The sequence below is a fragment of the Macrosteles quadrilineatus genome, unplaced genomic scaffold (genome assembly GCF_028750875.1).
Source record: "Macrosteles quadrilineatus isolate MER2022 unplaced genomic scaffold, UCM_ALF_1.0 Scaffold_3__2_contigs__length_128488019, whole genome shotgun sequence".
Classification (NCBI taxonomy): Eukaryota; Metazoa; Arthropoda; class Insecta; order Hemiptera; family Cicadellidae; genus Macrosteles; species Macrosteles quadrilineatus.
The window spans coordinates 40,705,870-40,718,965 of NW_026542596.1; the positions used below are offsets into that span (position 1 = coordinate 40,705,870).

The window sequence follows — 13,096 nt, forward strand, 5'->3', positions numbered from 1 at the left end:
AGAGGATTGAAGCAGTGAAGCTAATGTTGATGGCTCACAGTCCTATGTTCAGGTTGAAACTAGAGGATAGTGGTCTGAAAGTATTACAGACATAAGTATAGCTTGGTTGCAGGAGAGGAACAGTGAAGCTAATTTTGATGGCTCACAGTCCTGTGTTCAGGTTAGAACTGGAGGATAGTGCTCTGAAATTATTACAGATATGTTAAAGTATAGTTTTGTTGCAGGAGAGGATTGGAGCAGTGAAGCTAATGTTGATGGCTCACAGTCCAGTGTTCAGGTTAGAACTGGAGGATAGTGGTCTGAGAGAGAAGAATGATGTTCCCTTAAAAGACATGTACCCGGACACGTTCAGAAATGTGCTCAAGTAAGTAATTTTTTTGTGTTCTCAACTTTGATTTATTTTATATTGTTCTTTAATTGTGTCTAGTCTTGACATTTAAAGTTGATTGATTATGACACTTCATATAAGTGTTAAAAAAATTACCTTGGATTTCCCTTGGAGTTAAATTATATTTAATTTAATTTTGCTCTACAATAATACAATAATATCATGATCCGGTAGGTAGAGTATATTTGAGCTAAACAAAACAATAAACATGTTATCAAGAGTTCATTCCATAATTTCAAAGACCATTTTTTTTTAAGAAAGGCAGAGCTATTTTAGTAAATGAGCCCAGAGGTTTTAGGTACGTTGGAGTCGCTGGTAAGATAAAAGTTATGTTCATCAAGAAGGTGGAGGGAGTCACGGATATCCCTCTGACCCATAGCATGTTGTATTCAAATTGCAGGTTGAAAGAAGGTGTTATAATGTCCAAAACTAAATTACAAATTAAACTTTACTTATGTTTATTTTAAAAATATTCTTAATTATTTCAGGTATATTTACGGGTATGATATCATTGGAAGTTTGGAATTTAATGAGGCAGACAACATGTTCTATGTTGCCGAGAAGTATATGATGCCCAGAATGAAGAATAAATTGGCTATGAGGTTGATAACACTTTTGACACCAGAAAACGTCTGCTCACTGTTGAATAACCCAGCGTGTCGAGATCAACTTGAGCTCAACTCTCACATCACTCAGGTAGTTAGTTTGACAAATAGTTGTGTTTTGCTGGTTTCATCCTGGTGTCACAGACCTCTTGTTTACATTTTTGTTTTTGTGCATGTTGTACCTGAAACCAACCAGTGTTAGCTAATCAGAGCTTAATCTCTTTGACAGATGTTGAATGATGATATCATCTCAGTATCGGACATGTGGCCCAAGAGGCCTGTTGTCACCAATTTGGTGCGACATGTCATACAACATTAGGCCTGGCAGATGCACGTTAGCACTCATCCCCCAAACAATATCGTTAGTCAGCTCAGCTGACTACAAATTTTTTAGTGGTTTATTGACCATAGTGTATTGTTTCATTCTGAGATATTCTTGAAACTTTAGTGGTCGTTGGTTCAGAAGATGGGTAGTCACAAACTTGATATTTCCCTGCTTGCTTTCCAGTATGGGTCAATTAAAACCCCTCCTATTCTTCTAGTTTTAAATTCCTATTTAAAACCCTACATGCAATCTGAATTGTATTTTGAAATGTGCAAATAAAAACAATAATTCCTCGACTCCTGATGACATTTTGTACTCAGTTGACTACAGCAGGAGTAGTCTCAAACAAAAGGCAGGCCTAAAATACGCCAGTGACATGCACGCCACATTCAAAACTTTATGCATAATATGAAGTAAGACGTAATGTATGAACAAGGTACCAAGCGTGACACCCACCTTAACCCTTTTACTGCCAACCGGTTTTTTATATGTTACTTGAAAAATGCCGGGTCTAAGGTAAGACTAATATGCGAAGACTGTCAGGCCTGATTTGAGGAAAATTCAGTATTTCACAAAAACTTGTGTATTTTTTTTATTTTCCATCAGAATTTGATAAATAAGGCCTTGTTTTGTTTCTAATAAACAACCAGTGTTCATAAAAACATATAATAATTATTATAGTAAAAAAAAAATTTTTGTACATAAATTTATATGGTCAAATTTTTTTTATATTTTATTTTTTAGGTTTGGCGTATAAAAACTATACCTAAAACAAACACATGCATAAATGTAATTATTTTAGTTTGTAGAGCACGCATAGGTTATTACATAAACAAACTTTCATGCCCTTACCTTGAAAATTGTAGAAGTTGTGATTTTTTTTTTTAAATGTTGTCAAATAAAAGTTTACCCGTTTAGGTGAAAACACTTTACTAAGAGTTTGTTCATGATCATATATACACAAGTGGCCCAACTGTTTTGTAATTCACAATAATGTACATTGCTATAGAGCTGAAATAATGGTAAAAAAAAAACTTTTGTAGCCTTCAAATAAATTTAAAAGAATATTTACAATATTTACAAATGAAAAAGTTCCGATCATTGACATTTGTGTTCACCCAAACATGTTGGATGAACCCCTTTTTTGCATCTCTTGCAAACAGTCCTGCTCCTGGTCCCTCCTGCACTTGTACTTTGTAGGCTACACACTGAACAATTTCTTAACATTCTTCCGGGTAGAGATTCTAGGCCGAATCCAGAAGCTTCTCCAGCGTCTCCGCCACCGCCCACCTCAGCAACATGTGGCTGGTTCTTCAGCATTAGCCAATCAGTAGAGAGCTCTTCAATTATGGAGTTGGTATAGTTAAATCTTGACAGTAATTTACCAGAACAATTTTCCTTGTAAATGATATACGAGTTGAGAATCATCCTGCCAAATATATTAAACACGACCTTCTTCCAGTACTTGACAGTTCTGCGCTCATCTAAATAACAGTAGAGCATTTGGTCTGAGCCATCAATCCCCCCCATATACATATTGTAAGTATCTATAATTTCAGGCCTCACTTTTGGGTTTTCTTCATGTCTTTTCCTTCTTCTTACTTCCATTGACTTTGCAGATGCTTTTGTAGAGAGTAAAAGCACTGGTTTCTTTTGAGAAGCTTTTTCTCGATATCCCAAAAAAAGCGTGTTCTCCTTCCGCAAATACGTCTTCTGGCCAACAGCAAATTTTTCTATCAACTGTGGAGGTATTCCTTTTCTATTTTTCCTAATTGTGCCAGTCATGTAGGTTTGGTTTTCGTAAAGGGGGTTCGCCAGAGGGATGCTCGTAAAAAAATTGTCAAGGAAGAGATGGTAGCCTTTTCGCAAATACTGACCTATCTCTAAAAGCTTGGTGACAACTTTGAATGCAAGGCCAGTTGATTTTCTCTTGTTCTTATTTCCTTTGTAGCAAAAAAAGCCAAACAATACCTGGAGACAGAGTCACACAACAACCACATTTTGATGCCCCAACGATGGTGGTGCTTGTTGGGCAGGTATTGCATATTTGTGAATGACTCTTAGTGCCAACCAGGCTTTCGTCAATTGATAACTCACGATGAGGGGTGTAATAAGTCCTAAAAATCCTGTTTGCATGATCCAATAGGGGGTTAAATTTAGCACAAGGGTCATAATTTGGATCACCTGGTTTAGCCAAAGTGCTATTGTCGACTATGTGGAAAAACTGCAATAGACACTCAAACCTGTTCCTACTAAACATTTTTCCAAACCAAGGTGTTTGAAGTGATGATTTTGTCGACCAATAGCTTTGAATAGTTGGCTTTCTTACAAGACCCATATTCAAAATTGTGGCAATGAAGGCCTTCATTTCCGGCAGGGTGACATTTTTCCAATCCCTGGCACGTGAATTTGGAGTCAAGCTATGTATATGTGCAGTGATGTAGTCCCTGGCATACTGGTTGGTCCTTACTCCTTAGCACAAAAGAATTCAGGAGATTTACAGTAAAAAATAAATTAAAGTACGATATTGGAGGTGCATCATGTGGGGGACAATGTTTTGGCCCAGGCAATTCGTCAAAAGGAAAAGTGTGGTCAAAACCAGGATCGTTACCTTCATCAAGGGGATCACATCCAAGATGTTCATCAGCGTCAGGGTCATTTAGATTAGCATAAAGTACATCTTCCATTTCCATTACATCACCTTCTGGAAATGTGAAGTTGTTTACAACATCGTCAATAACTTCGTCGACTGTACTGTGAACATCAGCAGTGGGAGTAGGCCTAGGCCTACGTCTAGGTTGGGGGATTTCATCTTCTGAGTCGTCAGAGGGGTCTGAATTTACCATGTAATCAGGGTCTTCGTCCGTATCGTCCTCAAATTCTGGACCTAATCCTTCACTTTCAGAATCTGAACTGGGTTCTGAGCTCGACTCAGAAATATTGTCTACAAAACTATCACTCACATCACCATCGTCAACATTCACACCGTCACCCAATAGGTTGTTTATTATTGTATTTTCACTCACCGGCGACCTAACTCGTCTATTACTCATTTTTACTAAAACTCAAACTAACCAAACACATGCATAAATGTAATTATTTTAGTTTGTAGAGCATGCATAAGTTATTACATAAACAAACTTTCATGCCCTTACCTTCATCACAACATTACTTTTATAGCACTAGTAAACACAAACAATAACAAACACCTTTCCATTCCCAAAACTCAACTAAACACAGATGACAAACGATCTAGACACAGTAGAGAAGTAATCAGCAATGCACAGACCAAGAGCAAACTCAAACTATGTAACTTTGTTGGTTATAGGCTCATACCATATATAATCGTCTGTAAACAGCTTCGTTATAGTCTGCAAATAATCTGAGTCGAATTTGGAGGGGTTTGGAAAGCATATAAGGCCAGTAAGTTAGAAAACATTGACGTGCTTTATAACGCACGTCGGCAATTTTCGCCCGATAGCCAACGAGCGTTATTGCGCATGTCGGCCATTTTAGCACAAACCCCGACGTGCGCATTTGTGCTCGTCGGCAGCAAAAGGGTTGAGAATGTAAGCTAAAATATTTTACCAAGTCTGCTCTTCAGTGAGCAACCCGTGAAATTCAAAAGTGACATTTTTCTGTTCCATTTCTTTCAGATCCTGAGATATGAGACAGACAAAGTGCTGGCAAGTCCACAGTTCTTGGAGGTCTGTGCAGAAGGATTCATCACAATGTTGGAGCAGGATGGACTCGCAGTTGCAGAGATTGAGTTGTGGAGAGCTGCTGTAAAGTGGGCCAAAAACAAAGGTTGGCCAAATACATGTTATTTTCATCTGTATTACGCCTGTTTAACTATTATTACGTCTAAGTAATTAGTACTACTACAGCTTACCAGAGTTAGGTGTAAAGTGACTCGGGCCATAGTTAGTAGCAATTCAAGTATCCATAAGTGCATAGAGTAAGTACTTGTTCTAATTACTGTGACTGTATACTATATGATACAACAATGCCTTATAGGTTTTCCTTGCCACTTTTGTATATCTTTTGTATATTTTATCCTACACATAGTTTTTTTTATTTAGAATTATGACTCAAAAGTAAAAAACACCAACATTCTAATGGTGTAATGAAGAAAGATCACAATGTGTCGTGTAAGGGAAGAAGGTCTTGATTTTGCCATAAGATATTGTAACTGTATCCTCATTGTCACCGTAAGAAATTTTCACTACGCTACTCTAAAATAACCTGTTTTGTTACATGTTTATCACCTGCGAAAATTCATCATTACATTGTTTACTACGACAAAAGAATGTTTACTATACAAAAGTAATGTTTACTATTTTTTTTTTTATTTTGCTGACGTAAACAAACAAAGATTTGTTATTGTTTTGTCAACTCTGTTTTAATTTTCAACAACTCAAACCGTACAACCAAAGTAAATATTAACTTGAAATTGAAGTTACAACCTGAAAAAGCTATGAGTTTTGTAATGTTCAAGAAAGTAATTAATTAGTCTTTGTAATAAAACAAAAAGTAACACTCAAAACACAAGTGAAAGTGGGACTCGATAAATCTCACACTTCAAACATGGTCTCAGAAACGTAATGACTCACTTTCTACTCTTGCTATGAAATATACTATTGTTATTCGATGCATTTGATTGGTTGGTGCTTTAGGATGGATGGTTGGTAGTTGTAATATTAATGGAATCATAATTATCAATGTTAACAAGGGTGTATAGTAGTTGTGAAAAACGGGAAAGTCAGGTAATAGTATTGAAATTCAGGATGGTCTTGAAAAGTCGGGATTTAGTCTTTATTTTGATATCAAAGTTGGGAATTTTCATGATTTTGCAGCAATCTCACTAGACGATGATCACGTTTCCGTGACACGCAAGACAAATACATGTTTCTGTGATCGCGGGAGACAATGATGATGTCTACACGGCCTCAGGAGATGATTAAGCCGCGATCTCGCTAGACGACGATCAGGTTTTTGTGACTGCTGGAAAAATGATCATGATTTTTGTGCGATCGTGCAAGACGATGATGTTTGAACAGCCGCGGAAGATGTTCACGATTTTGTCACGATCGTGGACAACGATGATGACATTTCTGTTACCACGGGAGTCAATGATGCCTACATGGCCGCGGGAAATGTTCATAATTTAGTCGTGATCGCGGACGACGACGATGATGTTTCTAAGACCGCGAGGGACAACGATGATGTCGACACGGCTGCGAGAAATGTTCATGATTTTGCTGCAATCGTGGATGACAACCAAGACGTTTCCGTGACCGCGGCATTCAATGATGATGTCTAACATGGCTGCGGAAGATGTTCATGAGTTTGCTGCGAATACGGAAGACAATAATGATGTCTACACGGCCGCAGGAAATGTTCATAATTTTGCCTTGATTGCAGACAACAACAAGGATGTTTCCGTGACCGCAGATGTCAATGATGGTGTTTTAAAGCCATGGGAAATGTTCATAATTTTGCCGTGATCGCGGACAATTACGAGTGAGACCTCGGGAGACTACGATGTCATTTCCATGACCGCGAGAGACGGCGATGATGTCTACACGTTTGCGGGAAATGTTCATGATCCAAAAAACCCAAATTGGCTAATTGGCTAGATTTTTTCATTGCTGCATTTTTCCTTTACTTGAAAAACGCCCCATTATCTTAATAATAATTTATCACATAGGCCCTAAAGACAGTGGTTGGTGTAGTTAAACTATAAAAATTGGTATCGGTATCAGGAATCGAGAATCGATATATTTTGCTATCAATACAACACTAATTGTTGAAAAAACTAGTCTTGAATAATCTGGAATTGGTCTTGAAAAGTCTGGAATCAGTCAACATAAATGTAGAAATGTGGCATGTTCCCTCTTCTAAAGTGCTTATTTTGTGCAGCATTGCATAACGGGTCTGTAATAGAGTTTACTATAATAATAGAATATATAATTTGGGCTTGAGATTTGCAACATATTAGTATAGAACCTACTTGCATATTTTTATTGTTCAACTTTTGTACCAGTAAATAACCGAAAAGTTTTCTTTGAGGGGATAGCAAGCTTACCTGAATAGAAAAGAGTAATTACTGGCACAAACAAAAACAATAAAATTACACTATACACTGTCAACAGTCACAGTCCCAGGAGTGGATTGGGGATGGACCCCCTCTCAAATATCAGGTGTACACCCCTCTGCTAGTATAATGTAGGAAAACCTTTTAGTAGGCTTAACCTCCAAAATTAAATATGCCACGGCCCAAATGATTGTGAAATATTCTTATACTTTGTAAATTTGTTGTTTCTATTTTGTCAAGATTGACTCTTTTCGATTCTGGTACGCCTGCCATCCTAATTAATATCCTTATTGTTTTGTATCATCACTAACAACAAATAACTGTTACAGTTGACAGTGAGGATGGGCAGGTGTTGAGACAACAGCTTTCTGGAATCTCAGGACATTTGAGGATTTGCACTTTGAATAATGAAGAGTTGTGGAAGGAAGTGGCTCCTACAAAAATACTGAACAATAACGAACTGGTACTTGTGACTCAATCTATTGTAAATAAGGAAAAGATGGATGAAGCTATCTTGTTCAGCAATGAGTTGGAACCAAGGAAAAGATTGCATAAGGATATAAGACTAAGCAAACAATTGAACTCTCGTGTACAGGAACTCAAACTGACCAACCATTCAGGAGAATTGTCTTCTTATAAAATTAACTTTAACATTCTCACCAAAAAGTCTGCTGTAGAGTTGTTGCCATTGGTTTGTATGGGACAAAAACGAGAGAGAATGTATCCTCCAGGCTGGACATATACTGTCGAAGGGACAGTTACAGTAAAAAAGTATGCAGAGCCATACCGTACATCTGCTCCTCTTACTGAGTTCACTTTCCACAAGGAAGTAGAATATGGGCAAAAATTTAAGGTTCCAATCACTGTTCGTGGGTGCAATGTGGTTTTATTACCATATAGTAAGTATCGAATTACTTTATGCTTTGAACAAGCTGTTGTACTCTTAAAGTATGGGGATGGTCCAATCCATGAGAATGCACATTTTCTACTTGAATGCTTGGATCCTACAAAGTATTTCTGTTCTCAAAGCCTCTACTATAAGCTGAAAGATGATTAAGGATCGGCAATGTTCTCAGTGATGTACTTAGCTATTTGTAGTCACTTTCATGTATCAAACATTTCAATCACCTTTATTATTTTATGATAATGTACAATGCTATAATTAAATGCTTTGATTTATCACAGTTCTATTTGTTTCCTTTCTTCAATCAACAAAAGCTAGGACCTAATGTTTATAGTTGTAGACATCCTCGGCCCCCTTTAACTCCAGGCAGCGGCCTGGTAGAATTGGTGCCATGCTAAGCGGCCAAGTTTTTAAATTGTAATATGTTTTTAGTTTTATTCATTTTATAAATTATGATGCAATACATCTGACTAGGTCTGGTAGAATGCCAGTAAATATACATTCATCATTCACTTATTTGTGTTAAAATGCGCACCTAGGTGGCGTCCCCATCTGGACTGGTAATGGTACTAACTTTCTATCAGTATCATTGTGTACACTTTATTAACATACACTGTCTAATAACCAATGCCCTAATGTTCTAGGTCTAGGCCACCTGTAACTCCAGGCCGCGGCCTTCGAAGTGGCAACATCGCAAGTAGTGTTGTAACAGCTGTTTTGTCTGGAGGCAGCTAATGATATTTGTGTATGTTTTAATAATAGAAAGCTTGGTTACTGTTCTATACAAATATTGACTCCGCTTTAAATGTACAAAAATAGAGTTTCAATTACTCAGTAAAATACTATTTTGGTTTTCAATTCTATATGTTTTATTTTCAATCTTATATTATAAATTTAAATGAATAATACGCGAATTAATGAGCTGTCACCTGTCTGCCATGTTATCTTAATGGACGTCTGGCACTAGACAACATTACTTGCAACGTTGCCAATTCTATGAATTTTGCCAGGCCACGGCCTGGAGTAAAAGGTAGCCCCCAGAGGGGAGGTAACTGCCCGGTGTTGGAACCGGCACTTCAGGTAAGGCCACAGCTATGGACGACTGGGAACGCCAGCCCCTAAAGGGGAGCCCCCGGTGACATTCCTCCATCCAGGATGGTGGGATGTTCAGCTCTCAGAGTGTGATTCTCTCACCTGTCTGTGGCTGTGGTTCTATGGGCTTGCCCTGCCTGCTGTGTACGACTTGCATTTTGTGAGGCATATCCTCGGCTCTGGAAGTAGCCTCTTCGTGGGAGGCGAAAGACGGGCAAAGTGAAGCCCCTAAGGGGAGGTAACTTCTCGGTATTGGAATCGGCATTTCAAGTAGGCAATGGTTATAGACGACTGGGAAGGCCAGCCCCTTAGGGGGAGCGCCCAGTGACATTCCTCCATCCAAGATGGTGGGGTGTTGGAAAATCCTTGACTTTGGAAGTAGCCTTTTCCTGGAAGGTGAAAACGGGTGAGTACCCGTGAGCTCACGGGGACACTCTAGGGAACGGAACTTTCCGCAGTGTGAGGGTAACGGTTTGTGGCCACACTCCATCAGCCCATCCCTGTCTCTGATCCCGGAGGGTATGTGGAGTTTGGGGGGTTCTCCCTGGAACCTCAATTGAGCTAAGGGTGTCGCCACCTTTGGTGGATAGGTTCATCCGGGTGGGTCCCCCTTCTATACCTGCCTCCTTTTGGGAAAACCTGATGGCCTGGCACTGGCAGTGATGTTGGGTTAGATAGGCAAATGAAGTAGATCGGGTGCTGGGTTTAAGCCCGCTGGGGGTTTCTGGGGATCTATCGCCCTGGTAATCTCTGGTTTCCAGCGATGGGTAGGCCTCGATCGGGTATTGGTGTAAATAGGGGGTTTGGGTTCGCTGACGGTCCCCTTCCTCCTGGCTTTGATGGCAGGTTTCGGCCTGTCAGGGAATAGATAGGTCCCGAGTGTTGCTTGCACTGTGTTGCGTTCAGGGAATTCCATTATGGTCCTTCACGGTTCTGGCCTTGGTTGAACCCATTTAGAGTGTACATGCGACCAAGTAACCGGTATCCCTGGTTAGGATTGAGGGGTAACCCTCTTTCCGAAGGGTTGCTTCGGTAGCCGAGCTTGATGGCCTTAAGCTCCAGCCGACACTATGGGGCCCGGGTTATGTTAAATTATAGGTACCGGGTAGTCGTCGGGATGCTTTTGGCTCCTTTGACAAATGACAAATGAGAATGAGTAAAAGGTAGCCATAGTGATGTGCGATACGTATCGTATCGGAATATCGCGATACGCGAGGGACGATACGATATTTGAAAAACGATACGTATCGTATCGCCTAAAACGATATTTGTATTTATATCGGCACATAGAGCGATACGATTCAAAACGATATTTGTATTTATATCGGCACATAGAGCGATACGATTCATGTCAAAACGATATTTTTAAGCTTTTTTTGTGCAGGCCGAGCAAACAGCAAAATCTGTACTCTGTGGATGTGTAGTTTGAAATAGGAGTTTTTGACGTCTGTATTTTTGGATTTTACTTGATAATGTACCAGTCCAGTCCCATCCACTGTCCCATCCCAGTCCAGTCCATTTCCACTAGCGTGCTATCTAGCACTAGCAGTTCAGAGTGTGGGAACTGTCTGTGGCAATTACATTAATGTATCTAATCCTAAAATGATATGGGAAGGATAGGGAATCAGGTCCAAGACGTAAGGGAGTTGTGAAGGAAGTAGTATAGGCGAGCAGTGTGGAGTGTGGAAATGGATTAATGTATCTGCAATACTAAGACTGTTTTCAGAGTAAACTAATGATTTTCCCCGAGCAAAGCTTGGTTCCCAGGTACTTGTATAAATTTGCCGTTTCTAGGTTAGGTAGGGGAGGGGGGAAACGATACGATACATATCGTTTTTCGATATTTTTTGACGATACGATTCGCGTATCGCGATACAGACGCCCGATTCAATACGGCGATACGATATTTTTTTCCGATACGCGTCCGTATCGCCCATCACTAAGCCATGCCTGTCTAGGGTCACTGACAAGGCACCACCGCGTCAAACCACCACCTTGGTGTTTTAGTCAGAGGCGTCAACCCGCCAACACACCTTTATCGGAGGTGGCGGGTTGTCGTGCCCACTCACGTCAACGTGCCACCACGACAGCCCACCACCACCACCAGTTTCTATCATAGGTGGCGCCATGGCGGGTTGTCTTGAAGCTTGTTCGCTGCCGTCAACCCGCCAACTCGCACGTAGGTGACAACCACCTCTTTTACGAGGTGGCGGGTTGTCTTGTACGCTCAATATTCGGTGCCATCAACAAGCCACCCCACCTCGCACGTAGGCGTCAACCAGCCACCACGTCAACCCGTCACCACACCAAAGAGGTGGCTGGTAGACGTGTACGAACACGTCTATCCACCACACCACGACAACCCGCCACCACACATTTATCCAAGGTGGCGTGTTGTCGTGCATGCCCACGTCAAACTTCTTGTTTTTGGAGGCGGGTTGACGAGGTGGCTGGTTGACGCGGTGGTGCCTTGACGCATTCCCCTGCTCTATTATATTTTGTCTATGATTATACCATGGTGGAAGGAAAATGCTATTATACAATTAATTCAAGCACAGACAAAACGTGTCTCAGGCCACGGCCTGGTAGAATTGGCAATGGCCAGACGTCCCAAAAGATAACATTGCAGACACGAGACACCCGCTCATTAATTCGCGTATTATTTATTAAAATTAAAAGGTATGAATATGAATGTATTAAAAGATTGAAAATAAAACGTATATAGAATTGAAAACCAAAACAATATAAATTGAAAACCTATTTCTGTACATTTAAGTCATAACCCCAGTAACCAAGCTTTCCAAAGAAAACAGCACAGCCATGGCCACCTTTAACTATAGGCCGCAACGTTCAGTGACAGACGTCCCATAAGATAACAGGGCAGACATCTTACATCTTACATCGGCGCTCCTCTTCGCAGTCGTGGAGACCGGAGAGTTGTCAATTTCTTGGAGGGGGTTTGTTGTATTTATGTGTGTGAGTGTGTGTGTTTTATTTATTTTAGAGGTGTGTTACATTGTTGTGGTCTTTGTAGAATTCCTTTAAGTTGTAGTATGGCCTGTTCAGGAGGTATTTTTTAAGGCTAGTGATGAATTTTTTTGTTTCGTTTATCGATTTTATGTTTTGAGGAAGAGAGTTATAGGGAGTTGTTCCCATGTATGTAGGGGTTTTACTTGTTCTGTGTAGTCTGTGTTGGCCTTGGTTGAGATTTGTCCCTGACCTAATATTGTATTGATGGCATTCTTGTCTGGTTTGTGGAGGATCTGATTTGATGGCGATGATTGTGTCAAGGATGTATTGGGAGGTTAGAGTAAGGATCTTATATTGGATAAATAGTGGCTTGCAGTGTTCTTCATTTTCGACCCTTGCGATGATTCGGACAGCTTTTTTTTGGAGTGTGATGATTTTTTGTAGGTGGGTTCAGACAGGTGACATCAGCTCATTAATTCGCACTTTATTGATTTAAATTTAAATTTGTGAACATAAATTTATTAAAATATTGAAAATAAAACATACAGAATGGAAAACCGAAACAATATGAATTAAAATCTATATCTGTACATTTTTAAGCGGAGTCAATATTGTCATAGTGCAGTAACCAATCTTTCGTAAATACACAAATACCATTAGCTGTTTGGCTGTTTCTAAACAAAAACAGCTGTTACAACACCACTTGCGACGTTGC

General features: G+C 39.8%; 1 protein-coding gene across 1 annotated transcript in view; it reads left to right on the forward strand.

The window, feature by feature from the left end:
* Positions 1 to 8,599, forward strand: part of LOC128989781 (BTB/POZ domain-containing protein 6-like) — a 35,898-nt gene extending 27,299 nt beyond the window's left edge. The window contains exons 3-6 of the mRNA XM_054411827.1: positions 225 to 364; positions 877 to 1,084; positions 4,975 to 5,125; positions 7,745 to 8,599. Of these exons, the coding sequence (XP_054267802.1) occupies positions 225 to 364; positions 877 to 1,084; positions 4,975 to 5,125; positions 7,745 to 8,472 (1,227 nt within the window). The 3' untranslated portion in view covers positions 8,473 to 8,599. The remainder of the gene's footprint in view (positions 1 to 224; positions 365 to 876; positions 1,085 to 4,974; positions 5,126 to 7,744) is intronic.
* The last annotated feature ends 4,497 nt before the right edge of the window (positions 8,600 to 13,096 follow it).